Consider the following 24,688-nt stretch of genomic DNA (forward strand, 5'->3'; position numbering starts at 1 on the left):
TCAGACGACCAGAAGCCTCATAGGAAAAAAAAACGCTGAGCTATGTAAAGAAAATTCCCATAATGCCACTTTCCTGCACCAAGGCCAAGACCGGAGTACATGCTCAGTTAGTAAGACTATGAGGAAGCTCCCTGCTGATTGGCTCAGATCACACATTTATAAGGGGAAGAGGGATTTTTTAGCATTCTTGAGGGAGGGGGGAGCAGGAGAGGGGAGAGAGGAGAGAGCTGCGTGTCTCTGGCACAGGAAAAAAAAACAGACAAGAAATCCTATGTTCATTTTGAAAGAGAACTCGGTGCAGCAGTGCCTATGGCTATATTTACATAGACCTTTCTGATAAAGCTTACATAGTTTAAAGCTCTCCTTTAAGCTCTACAGGGCAGGGACCAATTCTATCTATGTCTCTTAGCAGGAATTTATTCTCTGTAAATATGTATATTAATTTACTGCAATATTTGCTATACATGCAATGTAATTGTTCTCCTCCAGATTGGAAAAATGTACAGTGCAGCAGAGTAACTAGTAGTTCTATAAAAATAATGTTAAACATACATGCATATATGTATACATGTTTAAAATGCATCATAGCAGAACCTTTGGTATTTATAGCTGCAAAATGTAAGGCTGGGTAGCCGTAATACATTTAAGCAGCTGAAGTACAGCAAACAAAACAACTAAAATTGTTCTAATATAAATGTCAGATGTATTATAATGACACAGGACTAACTATACCAATCAGAAAATAATTCAGTTTGTTGCTGGCTTGTGGCCGCCCCCAGTTTGCCTTAGTGATGGCTTACGAGGGAAATATACAATGAAAATCAAAATAAAGAAATATAATTTATTTCAAATGCTAATAGTCTGTGGGGAATAAAAAATGAATCACTCTGTTAATCTGTAAAATAAATGCAGATTAATGCAGAACAATGCATTATTAAAGAGGAAAGTTTTTCCCAAAGAATCTCGATGTAATTCTCTTTGAGGAAATTACCGGAGAAGCCTTTCCATATACGGCAATGTACATCCCCTCCCCCAGTATCAAGCCTTCGTGAGGCAGACAGGCAAAGTAGCACCAAATATGGAGAAGTAGTTAAGCTACTCTGCTGGGTGGCAGTGCAACCTCCAGATCAGCTTCTCTGAAAACCTTCTGCATGTGATTCACACAGCACGGAAAAGAGAACAACATTTTCAAACATCTTTAGTTTCACGCCTGTTGCATGTTCCTTATGGATCTAGTCTGGGGGCTGTGGCTTCAGTATACCTGTAGGCTAGGGTGTGCATAATTATGCAGAATGCTGAAGCAGTGCACATAGCTGGATGTATGCAGAGACTAACCATGCATGTCAAACTGCTGTACCTGCTTGGTGTGCGCCAGCCTTAGGGTAATTAGTGCACTGTGCAACACTGTGTACTAAACAACCAACAACAAAAGTGTCCAAAGTACAGTTCTCTACTGTACTACCTGTGTGAAAGCTGGCTACATATTACATATTTTAGCATGAGCTAAAAAATAAAAAACAGATGTGCTTCAATTGTTTATATAGTAGCATAATGGCCAATCTGAAGCTTTCACTTCTGTATGGCACCCTGTGCAACCACACAAGTTGCACACACCGACGGCTGGTCATGGCAAAGATGACATATGTGGCTTACATATGTGGCTGAGCTGAGTGATGTTGGGGCGAACTGTATATATTTAAGGAAAGCTTCCAAAAAAGCATGTCACACACTAAAAAGGTATATACATCTGTTTATGCCAGGGCCATAGCGACTGATATGGTTCAAATCCTGCCCAATACTGTCTGAAGGTGCATTTAGGCCTTCTCAATTTGGGCTGGGGGGGTCCATATTATGGAAAGAGCAGATAATTATTTATATAGTGTTAACATGTATTTTTCATGCAGCATGGAAGTACTGCACTGTGGCCAGCATGGGGATGTCCAATGCTATTGTGATCTTAAGATCTATAGGTAGTATAGCTATTGGTATATATATAAACAGTTATATATGTGAGTGCATAGATAGGACTGTATATAGTTACATAGTTACATAGTTACATAGGGTTGAAAAAAGACCATTGTCCATCAAGTTCAACCCATCCGAGTAAACCCAGCACACAACCTATACTAACCAATCTATACACTCACATACATAAACTATATATATACAACCAGTAATACTAACTGTAGATATTAGTATCACAATAGCCCTGGATATTCTGCTTGTTCAAAAACTCATCCAGGCCCCTCTTAAAGGCATTAACAGAGTCTGCCATTACCACATCACTAGGAAGGGCATTCCACAACCTCACTGCCCTCACCGTGAAAAACCACCTATGCTGCTTCAAATGGAAGCTCTGTTCCTCTAATCTATAGGGGTGACCTCTGGTGCGCTGATTGTTTTTATGGGAAAAAAGAACATCCCCCAACTGCCTATAATCCCCTCTAATGTACTTGTACAGAGTAATCATGTCCCCTCGCAAGCGCCTCTTTTCCAGAGAAAACAACCCCAACCTCGACAGTCTAACCTCATAGCTTAAATCTTCCATCCCCTTTACCAGTTTAGTTGCACGTCTCTGCACTCTCTCCAGCTCATTAATATCCTTCTTAAGGACTGGAGCCCAAAACTACACTGCATACTCAAGGTGAGGCCTTACCAGGGACCTATAAAGCGGCAAAAATATGTTCTCATCCCTTGAGTCAATGCCCTTTTTTATACAAGACAGCACTTTATTTGCTGTAGTAGCCACAGAATGACACTGCCTGGAATTGGACAACTTGTGATCTACAAAAACCCCTAGATCCTTCTCCATTAAGGAAACCCCCAACACACTACCATTCAGTAGATAGTTTGCGTTTATATTATTCCTACCAAAGTGCATAACTTTGCACTTGTCAACATTGAACCTCATTTTCCAGTTTGCTGCCCAGTTTTCCAATTTTGTCAAATCGCTCTGCAAAGCGGCAGCATCCTGCATGGAACTTATAGTTTTGCACAATTTAGTGTCATCAGCAAAAATAGAAACAGTACTGTCTATGTCCACCTCCAGGTCATTAATAAACAAGTTAAAAAGCAAAGGACCAAGGACTGACCCCTGCGGTACTCCACTAACCACACTGGCCCAATTAGAAAATATTCCATTTACCACCACTCTTTGTACTCTATCCTTCAGCCAGTTTTCTATCCAATTACAAATATTATGTTCTAGGCCAATATTCCTCAATTTGATCATTAACCTTCTGTGAGGTACTGTATCAAACGCTTTAGCAAAATCTAAGTAGATGACATCAACTGCCATTCCAGCATCAAGGTTCCTGCTCACCTCCTCATAAAAGGCAACTAAATTAGTCTGGCAAGATCTGTTACGCATAAAACCATGCTGGCACAAACTAATAGTATTGTGAACTGCAATGTATTCAACTATCCTATCCCTTATTACCCCTTCCAGAAGCTTTCCTACTACTGATGTCAGACTAACAGGCCTATAGTTTTCAGGCTGAGAACGAGATCCCTTTTTAAATAATGGCACCACATTAGCAATCCGCCAGGAGGCTTGGCAATCACAGCGCTCAGCTCATTTAATACCCTGGGATGAATCCCATCCGGTCCTGGACCTTTGTTTACCTTTACATGTTCAAGTCTCTTTTGAATTTCCTCCTGAGTGACCCACGCGTCAGTAGAGATGTAGCGAACCTCACAAAAATTTTAAAGTTGTTTAAAGGGTGCCACGACCTGGACAGTGGCATGCAGGAGGGGGATCAAGGGCAAAAATTTCTCTGAAAAATACTTTGTTGACACAGCATTGCGTTTTGTGCTGTAAAGGGCAGAAATCACACTACATTTCTAAACTTGTGTAATAAACTGCTTTAAAACGTCCGGCGTCTACATGCCAATCAAGTTGTGTAAAGGTTACAGCCGGTTCACACGCAAAGACAAAACGCCGCAGTAGTGGATACGGAATATATTATTGCTGGTGGAAAAACATCGCTCAGGTGATTTTATTGCAATGCAATGTCACTACTATGTGTAACGTGTTTGGTGCACTTCTATGAATAACAGCAAACAGCACTGGACACGTTAAAGAACAGTAACTTAAATTACAAAAAAAAATTAATAATAAAAAAAAAAGTGATTTCTGGTTTGTGCTGGGGGTGAACTACTATGAGCAGCACACCTGTCTCCAACACACACAGACGGAGCTGCAGTACACAATGAAAGAAGAGTAACAGTAATCAGAAAATAAAAGCAGTCCTTACAAGGACTATTGTTACAGCAGATGAGATCAGCAGGACAGCTGCCCACAGCAGCTACATACAGAGCAGTAGAAAGTAGATTACTAGTCAGCAAAGCTACCTAAACTGTCCCTCAAATCACTGCACAGCTCTCTCCCTATGCTAACTCATCAAGCACACACAGGCAGAATGTAAAATGGCTGCTGGGCTTCGGTTTATATATGGAAGGGAGTGGTCCAGGGGTGGTCCAGGAGGGAGAGCTGCCTGATTGGCTGCCATGTATCTGCTGGCTCTGGGGTGAGAGGTCAAAATTTGTCTCCAGCTAAGGCGAACCCAAAATTGCGAACTTCGCTAAAAGCTCGCGAACTTGCGAACTTGCGAACACCCGATTTTCGTGCGAATTAGTTCTCCGGCGAACAGTTCGCTACATCTCTACGCGTCAGTAGCTAAATTACTAGCACTGGGTAAATTAAAAGGGAAGCCTTCATTATCTGGCTCCTCAGATGTATAGACAGATGAAAAATAAGAGTTCAAAATTTCTGCTTTTTCCCCGTTCTCATCAACCAACGTACCCCCCCGTGATAATAAAGTTCCCACCCCTTCTTGCTTCATTTTTTTACTATTCACATAATTAAAAAATAATTTTGGATTCTTTTTACTCCTTGCTGCAATATCCCTTTCCATCTCTATTTTAGCTTGCTTGATAGCTTTTTTGCATGCTTTATTTGCTTCCTTGTACCTGATGAAAGTTTCCGCTGTCCCAGCTAACTTGAATGCTTTAAAAGCACGTTTTTTATTACCAACCTCGACCCTAACTCTTTTATTCAGCCATAAAGGTTTTGCTTTGCGCTGCCTCTCCTTGCTTACAAGGGGAATATACTGTTGTGTATACTTGCAAAGCAATGTTTTAAAGATGTTCCATTTTCCTTCTGTGTCTAACCCCATGAAAAGCCTTTCCCAGTTGACACATTGCAGAGATGCCCTTATACTGGCAAAGTCTGCACGTCTAAAATTGAGCGTTTTAGTTACTCCCTTATAGAGCTGTCTCTGTAGCATTATCTCAAAGGAGACCATGTTGTGATCACTGTTCCCCAAATGCTCACCCACACAAATGTTAGAGATAAGTTCAGTATTAGAGATAAGTTCAGTATTTGTGTGTATGTATGTATGTATGTATGTGCACTAGTAACTAAGTAATATATTCCCTAGTGTTTAACAGACCCATGTAAAGCTCATTCGTTTCAAAGTAAGGTCAAGAGGGCCATGTTCCCCCCAGAAATCCCCCAAACCTTTTGAGGGTTTTGAAGATTGATGTGGTTGGCCAGAAGGAAAGAGGCAAGAAAATTTCTCCAAAGGGGTGAAACCTATCACATTCATAATCAATAATCAGTCAGATTTATCAGGAGACAATTAACCTGTCTGTATGTTTTGGATTGTGAATAAAACACACAAACATGGGTAGAACATACAAACACCTTGCTGATAGTGACCAGGCTACAAGTGAACCTAGGGTGCCAGCACTGAAAATAACCTTTATGTCCCTTTTCTGCCCACAGTGCAGCACTCCCAGCTTCCATGCTGCATACAATTAAGCTACAGTCTAAAACACAATAATCATTGAATGGAGCATTTGCATTCATTCAAACATTCAAATATCTAGGTAGAAAAAAGTATAGACCCATTAGATAAAAGCTTTCCTAGAATATAAGGGGAAGCTGATTACAAGTAAATACATTTAACAGCATTTTACTACCTACTTGCCATTGGGTTTTAATGCACTGTATTTCAAATGCAGTACAGTCAATACAGTGAATTAAATAGGACCAGTAGGTCCTTCCAACGGACACGAGGGCACCCACTCCGTTTAGAAGAAGGGAGGTTCCATTTAAATATTCGGAAAGGATTTTTTACTGTGAGAGCTGTGAAGTTGTGGAATTCCCTCCCCGAATCAGTTGTGCTGGCTGATACATTATATAACTTTAAGAAGGGGCTGGATGGATTCTTAGCAAGTGAGGGAATACAGGGTTATAGGAAATAGCTCTTAGTACAAGTGAGGGAATACAGGGTTATGGGAGATAGCTCTCAGTACAAGTGAGGGAATACAGGGTTATGGGAGATATCTCTCAGTACAAGTGAGGGAATACACGGTTATGGGAGATAGCTCTCAGTACAAGTGAGGGAATACAGGGTTATGGGAGATAGCTCTTAGTACAAGTTGATCCAAGGACTGGTCCGATGCTTTATTTCCCTAAAGTGGCAAGGTAATACACACTTAAATATAAATTCCAAAAATGTTAGAGAGACATTAAAAAGTACTTAAATGTGAATATAGTGAATATGAAATATGTAAAATATATGTGAATATGTGTTTTGGGTTAAGGCCACAGAGGGGATATGTGAACATGAAGGAACATTTTTTATATTGTGCACATTAGATAAAGGTACTTGTATGTACCATGGCTACACTTTGCTTGTAGTCCTCTCCAAATTTTACCTCTAGACTACACAGTCAATTGCACATACAAGTGTAGTCATCTTATTGGTGGCAAACCATTCTAGAGATGCCACATAAACACATAAAATCCCATGTAGAAAGGCAAATAAAGGTATGTGATATAATAAAAAGAAAGTTTGGGACCTGGGGTTTTCGGGATAAGGGATCTGTCTGTAATTTGGAACAGCATACCTTAAATCTCCTAAAATTCATTTACATATTAAATAAACCCAATAGGGCTGTTTTGACACTAATATGGGTTCATGCACCTTAGTTACCATTAAGCACCAGCTACAGGATAACAGGTTTCTGGGTTAGAGATCCCACACCTTTAACAGTAAACATACATGCATTTTGCAGTATTCATTGGTTTCTTTTTGGCAACTCTGCATTTACACTTGCATTATAATTATTGTAGCATTACTTTTAACAACCTCACATAATATTCATTTTACAAATAATCCAGTTATTAGGTATAAATAGCAATCAAATATTTTCTACAATAAATGCTATTAAAGGGTTTTCCTAGAAAAATTATATGACTAAGGATTCAGAATAGGTACAGATGAACGCTAAAGTTTTGGCATAATGCTAATCCTGCAAAAAGGATTCGGCCAAATATAAATTTGGATCCTGGATTTGGAACACCCCAGCTTTATAGTTTGTAGGGAAATTAGCATGTTAGCTATCCGCATGCACACAAGTTATGTCACACAAATGGTGTAGCCCAAAAAATACTTACACGTAAATCCTAATAAATCCTATTTATAGGTGTCCATTAAATTCTAAAAACTAAAATCAGAATTGTGGATTCTTTTTTTTGCAAATTATGTGAATACTATTGAATTTCACACTTGACTTTGTTTGACTACAGACTTATAAACAAGTGGCTGTCATGTTCTAGTTATTATCAATACAAGGAAAATATATTCAGAAAAAAATGACATTTCTCTTGAACTGCTTTTCAGAACTGGGTGTATATGCAGGTACATTTACAAGAATGTATGAAAGTTTTTATTTATCCAGGTTATGATATATGTATTACAGACACTTTACAAGTAGCAATGTAGCAAAAACAGGATTCATTAACAACACTGTTATTATAGGACTGTTGAATAGATTGCAACTCTATTCTTTCTGATGCACCAGTTTGCAGATTGATGGACGCTATAAGGAAACAATAGACAATAACAACAAATAAATGATCTGCCTGAAACAAACAACACAATGGAAACAACACTGTCCTCTCAGAAAAATGTCACAGGAGTAATGTTGAATAAGAGGATGCCTTTTCAGGGAGCACAGCAACACAAAATATGCAGTGCATGTGCCAAAGCAAATTAATTTATCCCTGGGAAGGAAGCCAGCAGATCTTGGCTGCCTCTGTTTTATGGTCTAGTCTTGCATTCCAAAGACTAATATGAATCTACTTGTGGACCCAAACCTCTGATCCATGTTCTACGCAGACCAGCTGAGCATATCTGCCGCCTAAGTCTGTTTCACTGGAGGGCACCATTAATTTAGTGGGTGTGTGTTAAATAATAATAATGCTAGAAAAGGTAGCTATTATATTGTTCTACTGATTAAACACAGGGGGGTTAAATAAATAGACATGCATACAAAAATTATAGATGATTATTCATAATTAGGGAAAACTTACATCTAGTTGCTAACCCATGCTAACCCATTGGGGCACAGCTTTAGAACCATACACAGAGGCCTGAAGCTACTAAATTTCCCAAGTGGCTAGTGTGGGGGCAGATTTGATCTTGACCTTGATAATAATGTATAGAGCAGATGTGCAAAGCAATCTTTCCATGAAAACCTTATGCATGCACTATGGTGACACCAAGCAGCTTGACTATAGTTGCACTGAATACAGTGCATATTGAGAAACAAAAAACAGCAAAAACAAGTTGTATGCAATGGGCATTTATCATTTTGTTAAACCAGTGCTGCAGTTTCAAGATTCCTTTAATCCTCAGTGTTATGGGAGTATAATCTGCAGTTTCACATATGGGTTGTATAAATATATGCATTAATATTTCCTTGCTAAGAAATATTCACAAACTGCTTAAAAATCCAAGGGTAATTTCAATCCATTGTACAAATGCAAAGATTAAACAACACACTAATAGGACTTATAAAAATAATAAATAATATTTAGTATCTATAGTAAAAACACACTTTTTGTTTACATATGGAAGGTGTATCAAGAAATATAAGACTGGTCACTGGTACATGACCTGTCCCTTTTATGTTGCTACATGCACAAAGCCAGACGTACAGGTGGTACAGGTGGTACAGGTATATCAAAAAGCAGGTGGTAGAACAGCTTTTATGGCAGTGAGCCTAACAGTATCCTGACATGTGAACACTGAAAAAAAGAGATGAATGTTTGTAGAAACCTTTTCATGTGGCACCTGAAGGCAGAACAATTCACTTAAGAGTAAACATTTATCCAACAAATTCAGCATATGCTCTGCTCAATATCGTTTTTCTCAAACAGTAGAAGTATATACATTATTGTTGTCACAGAGGGGAAGGGCAGAACCATCTTTTATATTGCACAATTTACAAATCATAGTGTATTATCATAACGATATGCAGTTTCCTATTCAACACGTGCGTTGATCTCAGATACTAGTAGTAGATTGTTATTCCAGATACCATACAACTAATTTCTACCACCAAGGGCATCAACAATAAACTGTTACCAACTCTATCATATAGAGGATTCCTCTCCAGTCATGTTACCTACCATTTTACACGGTTTCCCTTTATTGGATGGTAAACAACTAGGGTTTAGCCCTTTGCATAATTCTTTGAACCTTTAGAACCATTAGTTACTTATATTAAACTTGTTATCTAATGATTATAGATAATTATAGTTTAGAGACCGATTCAGCAAATATCTGCCCATGTATGGGCACCCACAACGGGCCTACCCAACCTTTATCTGGTCTAAAATCGACTAGATCTTGATCCGTTTATTGATGCAGTCCTCAGTTTGACAGCTCATATACCCATAATTTTAATTTGATTGTTTGGCTCTAGGGCCAAACAATTAAATTAGCCCTATATCGCCCACCTTAGGTGGGCATACAGGAAGAAGATTGGAAAAAGACCTGCCAAAGGAGTGGGTTGTACCATGTATGGCTACCTTAACACATACGTTAGTAAGACTCTAAATAAGATAACTTTATGTGACTGCTCTGGGGGACAACTGCTCACTCACTGGGGCCTCTGGCATATAAGTGTGATTACCACAGCCCTTGCAGAAAGAACTATAGTATTCAAAGTGCCTTGGTTTATGGGCATTTCGATATAATGGTTGTAGAAGTAAAATATGACACACACAACCATATGCCGTAAGCCTAACTCTGCCAAGAAAAGAAAAAAATTTGGGCTTCTTTTTAAAGCTCACATACCTCTGCGGCTGAAAGAAATCCTAATATACATACCCAGATTATCCCAACATAATACATGAAAAATAAAGCACACTTAAACCAACACATACATCCTAGTAGACTCATTTAGATTGCCTAAAAGCTTTCAATAACATGGTGTGAGAATGTAGCTTGCACCCTAAAAATCTGTCTGGCATGGTAATAACCCACATGGCATGGTAATACAGGCCTGTATGTAAGACGAGACGTGATGCTCTAATGAATCTTTCCCAGACTTGTTATAACCAAGCCCACAAACATAAAGAATATAGTATAATCACTGCACAACATGGAAAATGAAAGATGCCCTCAAATAAGTTTTCTTCAAGTTATGTAGATAACTGGGAATTATGCACAAGAGAAGGTTACAAGCTATAGGGACACAAATCAGCACTAAAAAGCCAACGTAGTGGATGCATGCAGTAGCAAAATAATGCTGATAAGCAATTTGAAAGTCTACTGCCAACAAAAGCAAATACAACATGTCCAGAAGCTGAATTACTAGATATATCCCAATGAATCATAATTATCTTTCTTGGCTATGATACACGGATTGTAGTATTTATCTTTCAGTAAATGCAAAGCAATAGATACCACAGGAAAGACAAAAATCTCACAACAGGTTATGGCAGTGCTGCCCACATTTTCTCAGATGCAAAAATTATCGGTAGAGGACCAATACAATTGTTTTGCCTCCTGTAAGGATCAATGATATCTTAGTTGGGATCAGTTACAAGGTAGTGTTTAATTACTACAGAGAAAAGGGAGATCAATTTTAAAAATTTAAATTTTGGAGTCTTTGGGAGATGGTTTTTCCATAATCTGGAGCTTTCTGGATAATGAGTTTGCAGATAACAGATGCCATACCTGTATATTAAAAATTATGATGTAATATTAAGAAATCTGGGCTGGGACCATATAAATGCTTTCAGACATTAAAATACTCTTGACTGCCCACTGACGTATATCTTGAAAAAAAAAAAAATTAACTTCTGTATCTCTCCCAAAATTATTTGGCAACTTGACCAGTGACCACTTGATCCACGTTCTTACCTGATCTCTGCTTGGTTCATCTCAATACAGCAGAAGTGAAAACAGTAAATAAATAACCTACACGGAGACAGGCTATTCCAAATATATTTACCATTGGGCTGTTACACACTGATAATTTAATGTTACATTGGTTAGACTACAATGAACAAAGAGCCCACTGTAGTTACGTTGTTTCCTGCTGACCAGATGTTTTTATGCTTTGAAACACTCAGAGAACCTCTAATGCAATTGGACACTTCAGGTTATAGATGAATTTGCAGTATATAGCTGCAGATGAGCTACAAATCTGGATCCACCAGGAGCTTCTGGAGAATATGAAAGTTGGGGGTACATTAAAAGTAACAGAGATAAAGGCTGACAGCTCCTCTTCCTCTATTATGTAAAACCAGAGTTATTTAAAGGGATAATGTGGAGCACCTTAAAACAATTTTGCAATTGTGGGTGGCAACAGTAGAGGAGATAAAATAAGAAAGAGAGCACAGCAAGCTGGTGATAACTTAACAATATTTGTGCAACTCTATGCCTCCCAATATTTGAAAAATAGAAAGAGGGACAAAAGATTTGCCACACAAGGCATAGCCAAATTTTTTGAAAATGCCCACTTTTTGGCGATGCCTCTAGATATCATACCCATTTTACCAAAACCTACCCCAGATGCCAGTATAATTAATACAGAAATGGATAGAGGATATTAACCTTAGATGCACCTTTATAATCACTAAATATAATGAATTACAGACATATTAACCTTAGACATGCCAATATAATTACTACAGAAAATGGATAATCAGCATATTAACCCCAGACATGTCAGTATAATCATTAAATAAAATGAATAACAAGCATATTACCCCCAGACATGCCAGTATATTTACTACAGAAAATTGATAATCATCATATTAATGTCAGACATGCCAGTAAGATCAATGCAGAAATGGATAGACTGAAAATATTTCCTTTACTACTCTTGCACAAACAGAAGACCTATCCAAATGTTTTATTCTTTTCTAGTGCTCATAAACTGCTTTTTTCTCTCTCCTCTCTCTCTCTCTCTCTCTCTCTCCCTCCCTCCCTCCCTCCCTCTACCTGGCTTTAACTCCAGTAAAAGAATTCAGGATGTCTGTGATATCCACAGTGGAAGATGATTGAGGAAAGGCAGAAGATTTAATATACAATCCGAGACAGCAGCCTGTACTCTGAAAATCAGGACTGTCACTCAAAAAGCAGGACAACTGGGAGGTATGCAACTCCCCTAACTTATCAACACTGTGAAGAGGTACAGATAACTGTAGTTTAACATCACTTGAAGGGTCATAGGGCAAACATTTGGCATGTCTGAATTATAAAATGAGGGACAATTTAGACCATACCCATGGTCCACCCGACCCACACCCCTGACACTCCTTGATTCATGTCGGCAGGATTCTTTAAAGAGAAAAATAGGTTTGCCACTTGTATTGGTATTAATGGATAGTCCAGTTTTCAGTGTTTTGACACCAGGTGAAAACATTACTGATTTCTCACTTTCTCACAAGACTAAAGACTGAGTTGTCCACTTATAGGAATATGTTTTAAAGTGTATGCATGCTATTATGTATTATATTGCAATAATATGCAAATGCAGTTAATAACCTGTAGAATCTTTCTAAATGCTAAAAAATATATATTATGCAATTTTGGTGCAAGACAGGTATAAAATATTAAATGCAAAATATTCATTACAAAATGAAAATTACTGAACAATATAAAATCTTAGGTATTAAGGTCACACGGTCCTTTTATTGAACAAAAGTTTCACAATATAAATAGATAGATATTGCACTCACACAAATAAAGATTAAAATCACAGTATGCTTGTCTTTCCCAATTCATTTGCAGTCCATTGTTAGTTTCTCTGCTTCTTTTTGTAAAAAAAAAAAATCTACAACAAAATCGAATTCTCGGCGACAAAAAAAAACCTGAGCCCAAAAAATTGTTCTTTAGTAAATGTCCAATTCATAGTTTTATTTTATAAAGGCACTATGTGAAACTTACACTGTTATTCTCCTTGTGAATAAAGCACCAACATGTTTACACAGTTCTTTATAGAGATTGTTCACCATTCACTTTAGTCCCTCTCCCAGCCATCATAGACTTTCTGGAAGCACTCATTCATTCTTGTGGAAGTGTCAACTATCGCAGTCAGATATACCAAGGGGCTGATTTACTAACCCACGAATCCGACCCGAATTGGAAAAGTTCCGACTTGAAAACGAACATTTTGCGACTTTTTCGTATGTTTTGCGATTTTTTCGGATTCTTTACGAATTTTTCGTTACCAATACGATTTTTGCGTAAAAACGCGAGTTTTTCGTATCCATTACGAAAGTTGCGTAAAAAGTTGCGCATTTTTCGTACCGTTAAAACTTACGCGAAAAGTTGCGCATTTTTCGTAGCGTTAAGTTTTTTGGTATTGGTAACGAAAAATTCGTAAAGAATCCGAAAAAATCGCAAAACATACGAAAAAATCGCAAAATACCGATCATTACGAAAAAAACGCAATCGGACTCCATTCGACCCGTTCGTGGGTAAGTAAATCAGCCCCCAAGAGTTTGGCAGGATTTGATTCACAAAACAGTCGTCAATCAATAAAAGCCTTTCTGAAAGAATGCCATGGATGCAGTGTCAGATTGGGATTGCCACCCTAAGGGCCCCCACCCCAGTTGTACATTTCTTATTCTGCCACCAACCTTCCCCCACCCCATTCCTTATACTAGCATGCTCATACTGCATCACGTTTCCTCACACTTGCACCCTCATTCTTCCTGCTGCCACCAACCCATGCCCATCCCCATTCCTTACACTTGCGGCTCACGCTGCTTTGCATTATTTACACTTGCACCTGCATTCCTCCTTCCGCCGCCAACCTATAGTGGACCTGGGCTGGTGAGGCCTACAAAGGGCTGAGGCCATTGTTCACTCTAAGCTGTGCGCTTTTGAGCCCACAAAAATTTTGAGACCAGCGCACACAAGAAATTGTGGTGTGAAAACACATCATTTTACACTGCACACACCAACTTTTTAAAGTGTGCACATGGTTTTAAAAAGTGGGCACAAAATAAATTAGAGGGAACACCTAGGTTTTTCCCATTGTCCCGCCAGCCCAGTCCGACCCTGTCTGGATATCAATATGGTTCATATTTTGACCCCTTAGCTGTTTATCACCAGAATAATATGAATAAAGTGCTAAAAAAATTGATGGTGTTCAAAAAATTATGAAAATACTTTATAAATCCCCTTTACTCTAAACAAGCTGCCCCTATGGTAACAGCCAAAAGGCACATATTCTATGCAAACAATTCTACAGCATAATAACCATGTCCAAAAAATAATGTAAAAAAATCTGTATAAGTAAAGTTATCTGTACAACAGCTTAATAGATCCAGAATGACCAGCACTGTGTATTTTTTGCACAGTGCTATGTATCCAAGCACTGCTAAATAAATAAAGATTTATATAAATACAGTATATACATGTATGTTGTATGCATGTGTGTATGTGTCTGTGCATCTGTTGTATTAAGGAGTTCAAGACAGTATCAGTGCAAAAACGCAATGAAATATAAAAAATAGTACAAAAAAATCTTTATATAGGCAACATGCAATCTTTTTTATAGAAAGTGTTGAAGGCTAATACGATAACCTCCATAAGCTCTATGCTTAATGTGTCTCACCAGCATGAGCAATTTCAGTCTAAAAAAAGACAATTTTCTGCTACACTCCTTATTTAGCTGAAAATGGAAGGCGGCATACGTCTGTGGAAACAAGCACCAGAGTTACTCAGAGCTCTGGGATTTTAGGGACTTGTTTGGCTTAATGGTTACAGTGACAATGTCATATTTTTAAATCATTCATGTATACGAGCATTACTGTAAGTGCTCCAAATGATTTATTTTTTAGAAGCTGTACCATGACACATGTTTATATAGTGACTTATTTTGGCCCCTCATTACCCCAGTTGTATCCAAGCTCATTAGATCAAAATGTATCATTAGATCAAAATGTATCCAAGCTTTGCATGGGATTGTTTTCTCTGGCAAAGTACTGGAGTCTGAGGATTTTATTAACAATATTTGCAGCTACAGGTGTATGTACGGAGCAGCTTTTCACAAAGTCAGCTGTATACACAGGTAAAACCTTATAATAAAAACAGCTTTAGCCACATGTCTGCCTATTTGCTCATTAAAATATTCTGCCCGTTTATTTTTATTTATTTTTTGAAGCATTATTAAAATAATTCACCTAGTATATAAGACTAGTGTCTGCAAACATGATACAGATAGGCAACGGAGGATTGCTGTACCTCTGTACAACCTACTAGTGCCAAGCACGGCAAGAAAACTGTATTGTATTGTAAATGACATAGGGTCTATTGCAATATTAAAATAATAAAGCATGGTTTAAGAAATAGCCAGAGCGCTCTGGATACTGCTTCAAAAACACTTACTATATCTCCCAGATTATGTATCTCTAATTACATTATCATGGTCACCTATTTCTTTCCTAGTTAACAAACAAGCAAAACTTGATATGCAGTATGACCAAGGCAGTGTTTAGTATTAGTAGGATGCAGGACAAAGCAGAATTATGGAGTCTCTGCAAAGAAACAATGCAATGTTTTTACTGAACATGTAATGAACATTTAATCTATACATTGTGCTGTATACAGTGACTGACTGCTTGTGGTATAAGCAGATGTGTCCCTGTTTAGAAGAAACCACATCCTGTTGAGATAAAGGAAATGTTGAGATGAAGGAAATGAAATAATTTACCTTTGTTTTTTGTAATTCAAATAAAAGTCCTTTTTGCTGCCTTACAACATCGTTTACTCATCAGTGTGTAGCAACACTGCAAGATTTTATTGAGGCAAAGTTATTACATGGTTTACAAGAATTTGGTATTAGACTATGGGCACAGAGGGATTTTTCTTGGGCTTTGTATGAAGACAAGCTGAGAGACAGCCAACCCACTGCCCTCAGACCGCTCCAGTGTCTGCAGCCACAGACGCTGCATCGGTAGAGGTGTGTAGATTAGATTTTATGAAAATGCGCGACTATGAATTTTCGTGCCATGTATCTGCACCCAGACCGACGCAATACCCGTGAGAGGAAACACAGGAATGTGATGAGCACAGTAGATAGACTGGTTCTTGGCCTATGTTTGCCTGTGCCCATAGCCTTATGCACAGTGCAAAACATGCTGTAATTCAGTAGGTTGTGCTAAGAGATAATTCTGTGAGTTTGGCCCAATGAAGTACCTGTACTGTGAGAATAATTATCCTCACATAATCTTTTCAATTGTAAAGGTCAAAGACTCTTAATTTAACTGTTAATTTACAGACTACTGTAAAAATAAATATATTATTCTAAAATAGTTTTACAGGGAAGATATATTTTCTCAAAATAAATTGTCCATGACTTATACCCCTATAAGACAGACGCATACCATTACATGGTACAGAGAATACACACGCAGCATCTTGCTCCGTGTAACACAAGAAATCATTTTCTTATGGAAAAGTTCCTGTATCTGACTATCAACTGATCTGCAATTATACCAAGCTCAGTGCCTGAAATAGAAGTAAAGGCAACATACTACCCCAAATACTTCCACGTCTCTCAGCTGTGCTACATGTCTCCACATGCTGACACAATGACTGACTCCATTCACCACAAAGGGATGAGCCACATAAAACTTACTCACAACATACGAGCAAAGAGTGCCCTGGAAGCAATTACTTGCCCACAATGCAGCCATAAAAATGACTCTGAAACTGACATATACAAGAATGGTAGCTTTGAAAAAGAGCATTTGTTAACACTACTGTAGGGCTGTACTGCAAATAAATGAGAGAAAAACCATTGCATTTATCTTTCAAAAGCTATGTATGTTTATGCACATCTCAGGTATATATACATACACAGTATAAATATATCCAGATCAATCAAACTCTGATTTCTGTATGAAGACAGACAGATTGCTGAGAGGGGGATACTAAAGAATAAGCAAGGAAAATGTATCTCTGCATAGACTTACCATAGAAACTGAAGATGGGTGCAGGCCATGTACATGCAGTGTGCCACCGCTGCTATAACATTATAAAAATTAATAAAAAGCCAAACTTCTTCTTCTTTATTTCATTAAATGTAAAGAAATGTGTGTGAAGCAGACAGCCTGACACAATTCGGGAAGAACCCTTTATCATAGGCAATGATTAGGGGTTCTTCCAGAAAAGCGTCAGGCTGTCTGTTTCACAGTAGCCACACATGTTTTTATATTTAATGAAATAAAGGACTTTTTTAGAAGAAGGAGTGCAGTTTTTTCTCATTTTTTATGATACTGAAGAATAGCTTAAAGGAGAAGGAAAGGTAAAAACTAAGTAAGCTTTATCAGAAAGGTCTATGTAGAGTAAATACAGCCATAAGCACTTACAGAAAGGCTGCACTGAGTTCTCTGTCAAAAGAAATGGGATTTCTTGTCTCTTTGTTTTCCTGTGCCAGAGACATGCAGCTCTCTCCTCTCTCCCCTCTTGTGCTCCCCCTCCCTCAAGAATGCTAAGAACTCCCTCCCCCCCTTAGGAATGTGTGATCTGAGCCAATCAGAAGGAAGCTTCCTCATAGTCTTACAAGCTGTGAATGTACTCCAGTCTTGGTCTTGGTGCAGGAGCGAGGCATTATGGGAACTTTCTTTACAGAGCTCAGTTTATTTTTTTTTCCTATGAGGCTTCTGATCATCTGAACGGAAGAAATATGGGGAGACTTAAAGGAGAATGCAAGTCAAAATTTAAAAAGCATACTGCCCAATAGTCCTCCTATTGTTTAGAAAAACGCCACACTTTTGGCTCACCTAATCAAATATTTATTGTCACACTTACTTCACATTTTCTAGAACAGGCAGCCATCTCTAAAAAGGTATTCTCCCTTCTTTTCCCTCCTTGCTTCATACTGCACATGTGTTTCATTCCCTCCCCCCCTCCCCTCTGCCAGATCCGCTTCTGTTTGGCTGGTGGGCATGTGTAGCTCAGAACAGGAGACAGGATCAAGTTACACACATGCTCAGAGAATAGGAAGGCTGCCGCTGGCAGCCTACAGGAAGGGGAGAGAGATTTCAGTGATGTCACTGTAGTCTTCACACTGCTGTAGGCTGCCAGCACCATATCTCAGAGAAGCAAGCAGGGATCTGGGAATTTAGATATGCAGTAAGTACTTAAAAAGAATGCCTTTAGACTTACTTTTAATTTATATTAACCTTTCATTGTCCTTTAAGGGCACTATTGAGAAAACTGAAAGTTTGCCTACAGCTTGAGATTAACTCTTTATTAGCCTTTCCTTATCCTTTCAAATTTTAAAACAGTTGGAGCGCAACACAAGCATACACAAAGTTCCTGGGGAGGGGGGGGATTAATTATAACTTAGTTCCCATCAAGTACAATCTTCTGTTGTATTATTACAAAGACTACAAGGTTTCCTGGTAATATTTATTTTTTATGTAGACCGTGTCGAAATGTCTGATTTTACTTCACATTGTTTGGGGGTTAATTTATTTATTTAACTGCTTTTCATTTTTTAAGTGAGACAGGGATCTAGAATATTAAAAAAAAAAAACTGAGAAACCAGTAATGATTTCAATAGAGAAGACAGAGGGTGAATTTATGAGACTTCCCTCACAACATAAACTTTTACACGGTTACACCCGTATCTATAAAAGTTAAAACATGCAAGAATCTAGTGTTTAAGTGTCAGTGTCTCGTCAAAGGCATTTACTGTAAGCTTTCTAAACAATTTTATTCAGCACATGCATTTTTGCAAACAGGCAGATGCATATTTTCACTAGAAGCCAAATTTTACATCCTGTAAACAGAAACCAAGAAGTTAACATTACATGTCCCACTGGACTTTTTATTGAGGGGAAAAGACTGAAGCATAAACTTCACTCATGCAGATGTGTATTGGCTTGGTTGAGAATAACAAAAGGATTATTGCTGACATAGCACATGCTATAATAATCCCTTTCAGATGGCGGCCACTAATACAGGGATGGTCACCTTATAAGCACATGGTCTTTCTTAAAGTGCTAAGGTTCAGCAGTCATAATACTGTGGGTTAAATAAACACCTTGATATAGTTCTGCACTCTTATAACCTATGAAGGGGAAGCAGATTCCTTTAGTCCCTTACTCCAGCTTTGTTGTTTCCAAACAAAATTCAGACTGCTGAACAGGAAGTGAGCTAAACACCAAGCAATAGTCCACCGCTGTGCTGAGGGGAAATGCATCAGCAGTCAAAACATCTTTTTCTGCTTTTCCCATGTGCCCAATGGGGGTTAAAATGCTGCCACAGGCCTTATTCTGGCTTGCTGCAGTATTGTACATGCATTGCTCCTTCTTTCTATCCCTCCTTTATAGCTCATATAGCTTGCTTAGCAAATATGAAACACCCTAAATCAGTTCAACAAAACATTACCCTTGTAAGGCTGTTCTTTTTTAAATACCAAGTTTGACCTGTGTTTCAAGCAGGCCGTATCAAGGGAGAACAGTATATAAAAATTGCATTGCTGTAGACTCAGCATACAAAGACTACCTACAACCTGTTGAAATATTTATTTTTAAAAAAAATGTAATCTGGGGTGCAGATGTATTAATTTCCGACTATACATTTTGCTGTAAATTGTGGCAAATTGCTCTAACAAGAAACAACAAAACTCTAGAGTGCTTACTTCTGCTTTGTATTTGCAAACTGAGTTAGATAATAAGTAATCAAAATGAATAAGGATATTGTTTTTTTCTGCATTCTGAAAATATGTCAGCTCTTTTTATGACTGTGCTCTTCCACCAAAGCAACCAAACCGTAACAGCATGCACTTGGTGAATCTAATAATAGTATCTTTCAGAAAATGTGATACCCCTTAATACAAAACAGCCATGTATATTATTATAATTGGCAAAATCTTACTAGAAATATATTACTAGAAATTTCTGTAATATAAATTTGGTTGCGGTTTTCATGTGATAAGTTGAAAAAGTTTTGTATATGTTTGCTTTTGGATTTTTTGATAAATGACTGCCCCAATGTCAGAGTTATCTATTTATAACATCATAAATTACAAAAAGTCAAAAATACTATTATATATTTATAATAACTTATAATATTTAAAACTTATAGGTACAACTGTCAACTTGTAGGTTTTTAAACTTCCATGTTGTGATGTCTTCAAACTGCCCTCCTATTTGCTATGGTCTCATAAGTTCTCATGTGGGAAACAATATGTGTTTTTGTATAACTGTATTTATATAACACTACTAGTATATGCAGTGCTGTACCTTTGAAGTGTAATGTGGTAAGAGATGTAGGGGGAAGGAGGTCCCTGCCCAGTAGAGCTTGCAGGTGGGTGGATATCATATAGACACAAATAGAAGGGCAAAAGCAAACAACCTAAGGGTATTAGCCCTTAGGTGCCAAGACTGGACAATATATTGTTCTAGTGGATAGGCAGGATCTAGGTAGGATCTAAAATTATTTTTTAAGTGACTGAAAGAATATTCCTGACAGAGGAAAAAGGTGGAATTTAGTTAGAAAGTTTAAGACCACAGTAAGAGGATAATGAATATTTAAGCAGGCTTGGCCTCCCCAGTATATATAGTTATATATAAGTATAAGCTATACAGTGGAAAGATTTTTGTTGGTAGCCTATCCAAGCAAAAATAATCATGTTCCTCCTGTTTAAAATGAGAGGTGTTAGTAGATATTACAAAAAAAATGGTGGCTTGGAGAGAAACAAGTGAATACAATCATTGAGGAGGGCTTTGAAGGTAAGCCGAAGGATGTTGTATTCTATTCTTTGATTAACAGGCAGCCATGATAAAAATATGTAACAGTTCATAAACAGGCTCCCTCTTAAAAGCAGTGAGTAAAAGTGATTGCAGAGGAGACTGGTTGGAGCCCAATAAACCATTCAGTAATAAGTTACAACAGCGTTAGCAGAATGGGATAAGGGCATGGGTGAGTGTTTCAACAGTTGCTTGAAACAAAAGTAATGTATCTTGGCCTGGGAAATGTAGAGATCATTTGTAACTCTACATAAGGCTGTCTCCGTAGAAAGTGCAGATAAATAAAACAAATTACAGAATGTTACAGATGTCAGATGTTAGAGATGTGTTACAGAGTTTCCAGTGTAGCATTTGTAAGAATTACAGTTGACACATTTCTCCTTAGATTACACATGACTTTATGAACATATATTATTTAAAGTTTCTTTGTGACAGTATTCTGCAAAAGGCAGTGGAACCCCAAGATTAAGAGGGGCTACTTTATAAACACTGGGCAAATTTGCACCTGGGTAGTAAACCATGGCAATCAGTAAAATGTTTGCTTTTATTGTTTGACCTGCATCTGATTTTAAAAAAATAACTGATTGGTTACAATAACTGATTGGTTACTGCTCATGGTGCCCAATAGAGTAACCAGTGTGTAGCATTTATGTGTTCCCTGAGGTATCGCCTAGCAGTCTGGTCTGCACCTAATTTCTAGGTACACATACAGATCATAATCTCTTACTGAATATAGAAGGCAAGAAATAACCAGCTGTCACAGGCTCTGCACAAGAGAACTACTGGCTCAGTGTAAACCTGTGCCCATGGCAGCAGAAGCTTTCAGAGAAGATAGAGTTTATTACCACTGGGTGGCAGTCATGCACATACTTGATAGTGTCAAGTAACTCAAAGGGTAACAACTCTGCAAGAGTAACATGGTTATTAGGAAATCAATTTCTGTGAATTTATTTAAAATTAATCATAACGTACTAAATAAATATTTTTGCTGGAGATGTTTGTACTTTAGCAATAGTTTACTTTTAAAGAGCATCTAAAAGCCACAACATTTCTAACATTTTATTGTATATATACCCCAGGTATTTAGGATATTTAGGGTTACTGTATAGCTTCTTCTGGGTGCTGTAAATTGCTTAAATATAAATACCATGCTATCCATATCCATTAAAAAACAGATATTCTTCAGATTCTTGTGTAAAGATGGATAGCAATATAACTTCTGGTTCATCTAGTTGGGACAGACCAAAGTAACAGCATGACACAACCACTGAAACTAGATCTCTTATTTTCTGATTTTTCCTGACAGAGGGGGCACTAGTAAATCAAGCATCACAGCCCCAGGGGCATAGCAATAAATGCAACAGATCCATGGACTGCTCAGGGGCTCAGACTATTCGCTGTGTGTCTTTACTATGTAAATATGACATATGTATGTAAAACAGATTATTACCCTAAAGCTTTTGTGGCCTTAAGAAATATTTTGGGATTCACAAAGGTTCATTTACAAACACAGCACATGATGCCAAGTGCACTTTTTTGGACACAATTGAGCATGTTTTTTTCCCAAAATTCCAGCATTTTTGCAGCAGTGCATCTTGCACAATTGCTGTGGTGCTCCCTACAGGCACCTGTAAGTGTAATGAATGATGTCTGACAAAGGCCTTAGTTGCTCCTGGCTTCCAGGACAGCTCTTAATCTTTACAGCTTTGCTGCATTTATTTTGCTATATGGCAGTTTAATCTAGTGGTTAGGTATGCACAGTATTAGGATTCCCATAGTATTTACAGATCCATGATGAAACAACTTGTGTTTCACTACTAACACAGAACAGGAACAAATCTGGGTAAGTACAGTAAGTAGATAACATGATTGTAGACAATCGCACACAGTGATAATAGGAAGAACTTAAATGGTGGAGTTTTTTATATACTGATATGTATGCAACTATAATATGCTAGTTATATCAAAAACTAAATAGAAAGGCAATCCGCACTGTATGTGGTCTTTCTGTGGGTATAAGTCCAGGTGATTAAACTGCTTGCTGCTCCTTTCCTTTCACCCCTCTGATTAGGCTTGTTAATAACCAACCCTTCCTCATAGTTTAATTACATCAAAAGTTTCTTTTCTTCCTGGGGCCACATTCGGAGCCATCCCAAACCTTTTCCTTTTGTCACAGTACAAGATAAAGTCACAAGCCAGCCCTATAGGGTCCTCTGCAAAGTGGACCTTTTTGGACCCGATATATAATAAATACTAAATATTATTGGGTAACCCTTTTATGAGACCCCATCAAGGTAGCAATATGTGCTGGGGAGCTGCTATTTAATCTCTTCTCAGATAGGCACGGTGAATATTATAGGTAAAGCAACTTGATGCCCCATGGACTCCGGTACAAGAATATAACACAGATAAGAGAGTTAGAAAGTGCTTGCTGGGCGGTGGTCTCAACTGATGCACAAGATCCCCACACAATACTAATGTATTACAGCACACATGCTCCCTCTATAACACATTTTATTCAGGTAAGGGTGGTCCTGGTCCATGAGTTTCTTACGCAGAGGAGGATGGGTGCAAACACCTGTATCGCTCCCGCCCCACAGGTATCATCCCGCTCTGCCCTAGTGCATGTACGGCCGGTACTGCCTTATAAGCGGATGGATTTCCCCGCACACTGCCCTTGCCATTTGCTGCTGCCTGCAGCTGTTGTTCTACTTACAGATGTGGAGCCCGAAGACGTTGCGATATAAACTCTAATGACCATCTTGCCTCTGGCACAGCTGGATAAGGATGCTTTGTTGCTCTGCGTCCAACCTTGTTTCGCTCTTTCTCCCTTGTGCTCCTGTGGAACAGCTCTCCCCCTCCTTACTGCCGGTGGGACCTCCCGCTGAGGGTGATGTGCCGCTGTCTCACTGCTGGAACTGCTGCTGCTGCTGCTGCTGCTACGTATTAGCCACTCTGGATGCAGAGCAGGGAGGTTCTCTTTCTTTTTTTCCCTCCCTTGTTCAACGAACTTTATTTACATGAATAAAATGCAGCAGAGTGGAGAACAAACTCTCTACTGTTCCCTGTAATCCTAGAACTGGAAAACTTCATGCATGGATTTTCCTTACATGTATTGGTTTAACGCCTCGCTGCCAAACAAACCACACTTGGCCTGCTGTAATTGCATTCACTACAATGGGGGACCACCAGTAGCATCTGCAGGCTAATTTACTCTTTATGGTTGCCCTGGAAACCAGCTGCTAGAATTTGCATGTGATATTATTGCAGTGGAAACCAGCAAGAAACTAAGCAAAGGGACTTATTAACCCAACAAAATCAGTAGATTGGTTACTATATATATAAATGTGGAGGAAGCTTTTAACTATTTACAAACACTGAATATTAATTTAGGGATGCAGAGAATAAAAATACACAATCCTCAGATTTAGCTACAGGCTCTGTACAACTGTATACTTTGAGCTAACAAGCAAACTGGGATTGCGCGTTCCTTCTTCCTTGCTACATGAGCACTGACAGGTTCAAATTGGTCCTGTTGTTTTCCTGAATTGGAAATTGGTTCTGTTGTTTTCCTTAGGAAGGGTTACTAAAGGTGGT

General features: G+C 38.3%; 1 protein-coding gene across 1 annotated transcript in view; it reads right to left on the reverse strand.

Annotated features, from left to right (window-relative positions):
* The window catches only part of sh3bgrl (SH3 domain binding glutamate-rich protein like), a 39,583-nt gene extending 15,522 nt beyond the window's left edge, over positions 1-24,061 (reverse strand). Inside the window, exon 1 of the mRNA XM_004916893.4 lies at positions 23,808-24,061. Coding sequence (XP_004916950.1) covers positions 23,808-23,852 — 45 coding nt within the window. The 5' untranslated portion in view covers positions 23,853-24,061. The remainder of the gene's footprint in view (positions 1-23,807) is intronic.
* Positions 24,062-24,688: the final 627 nt, after the last annotated feature.

Source organism: Xenopus tropicalis, chromosome 8 (assembly GCF_000004195.4).
Source record: "Xenopus tropicalis strain Nigerian chromosome 8, UCB_Xtro_10.0, whole genome shotgun sequence".
Classification (NCBI taxonomy): domain Eukaryota; kingdom Metazoa; phylum Chordata; class Amphibia; order Anura; family Pipidae; genus Xenopus; species Xenopus tropicalis.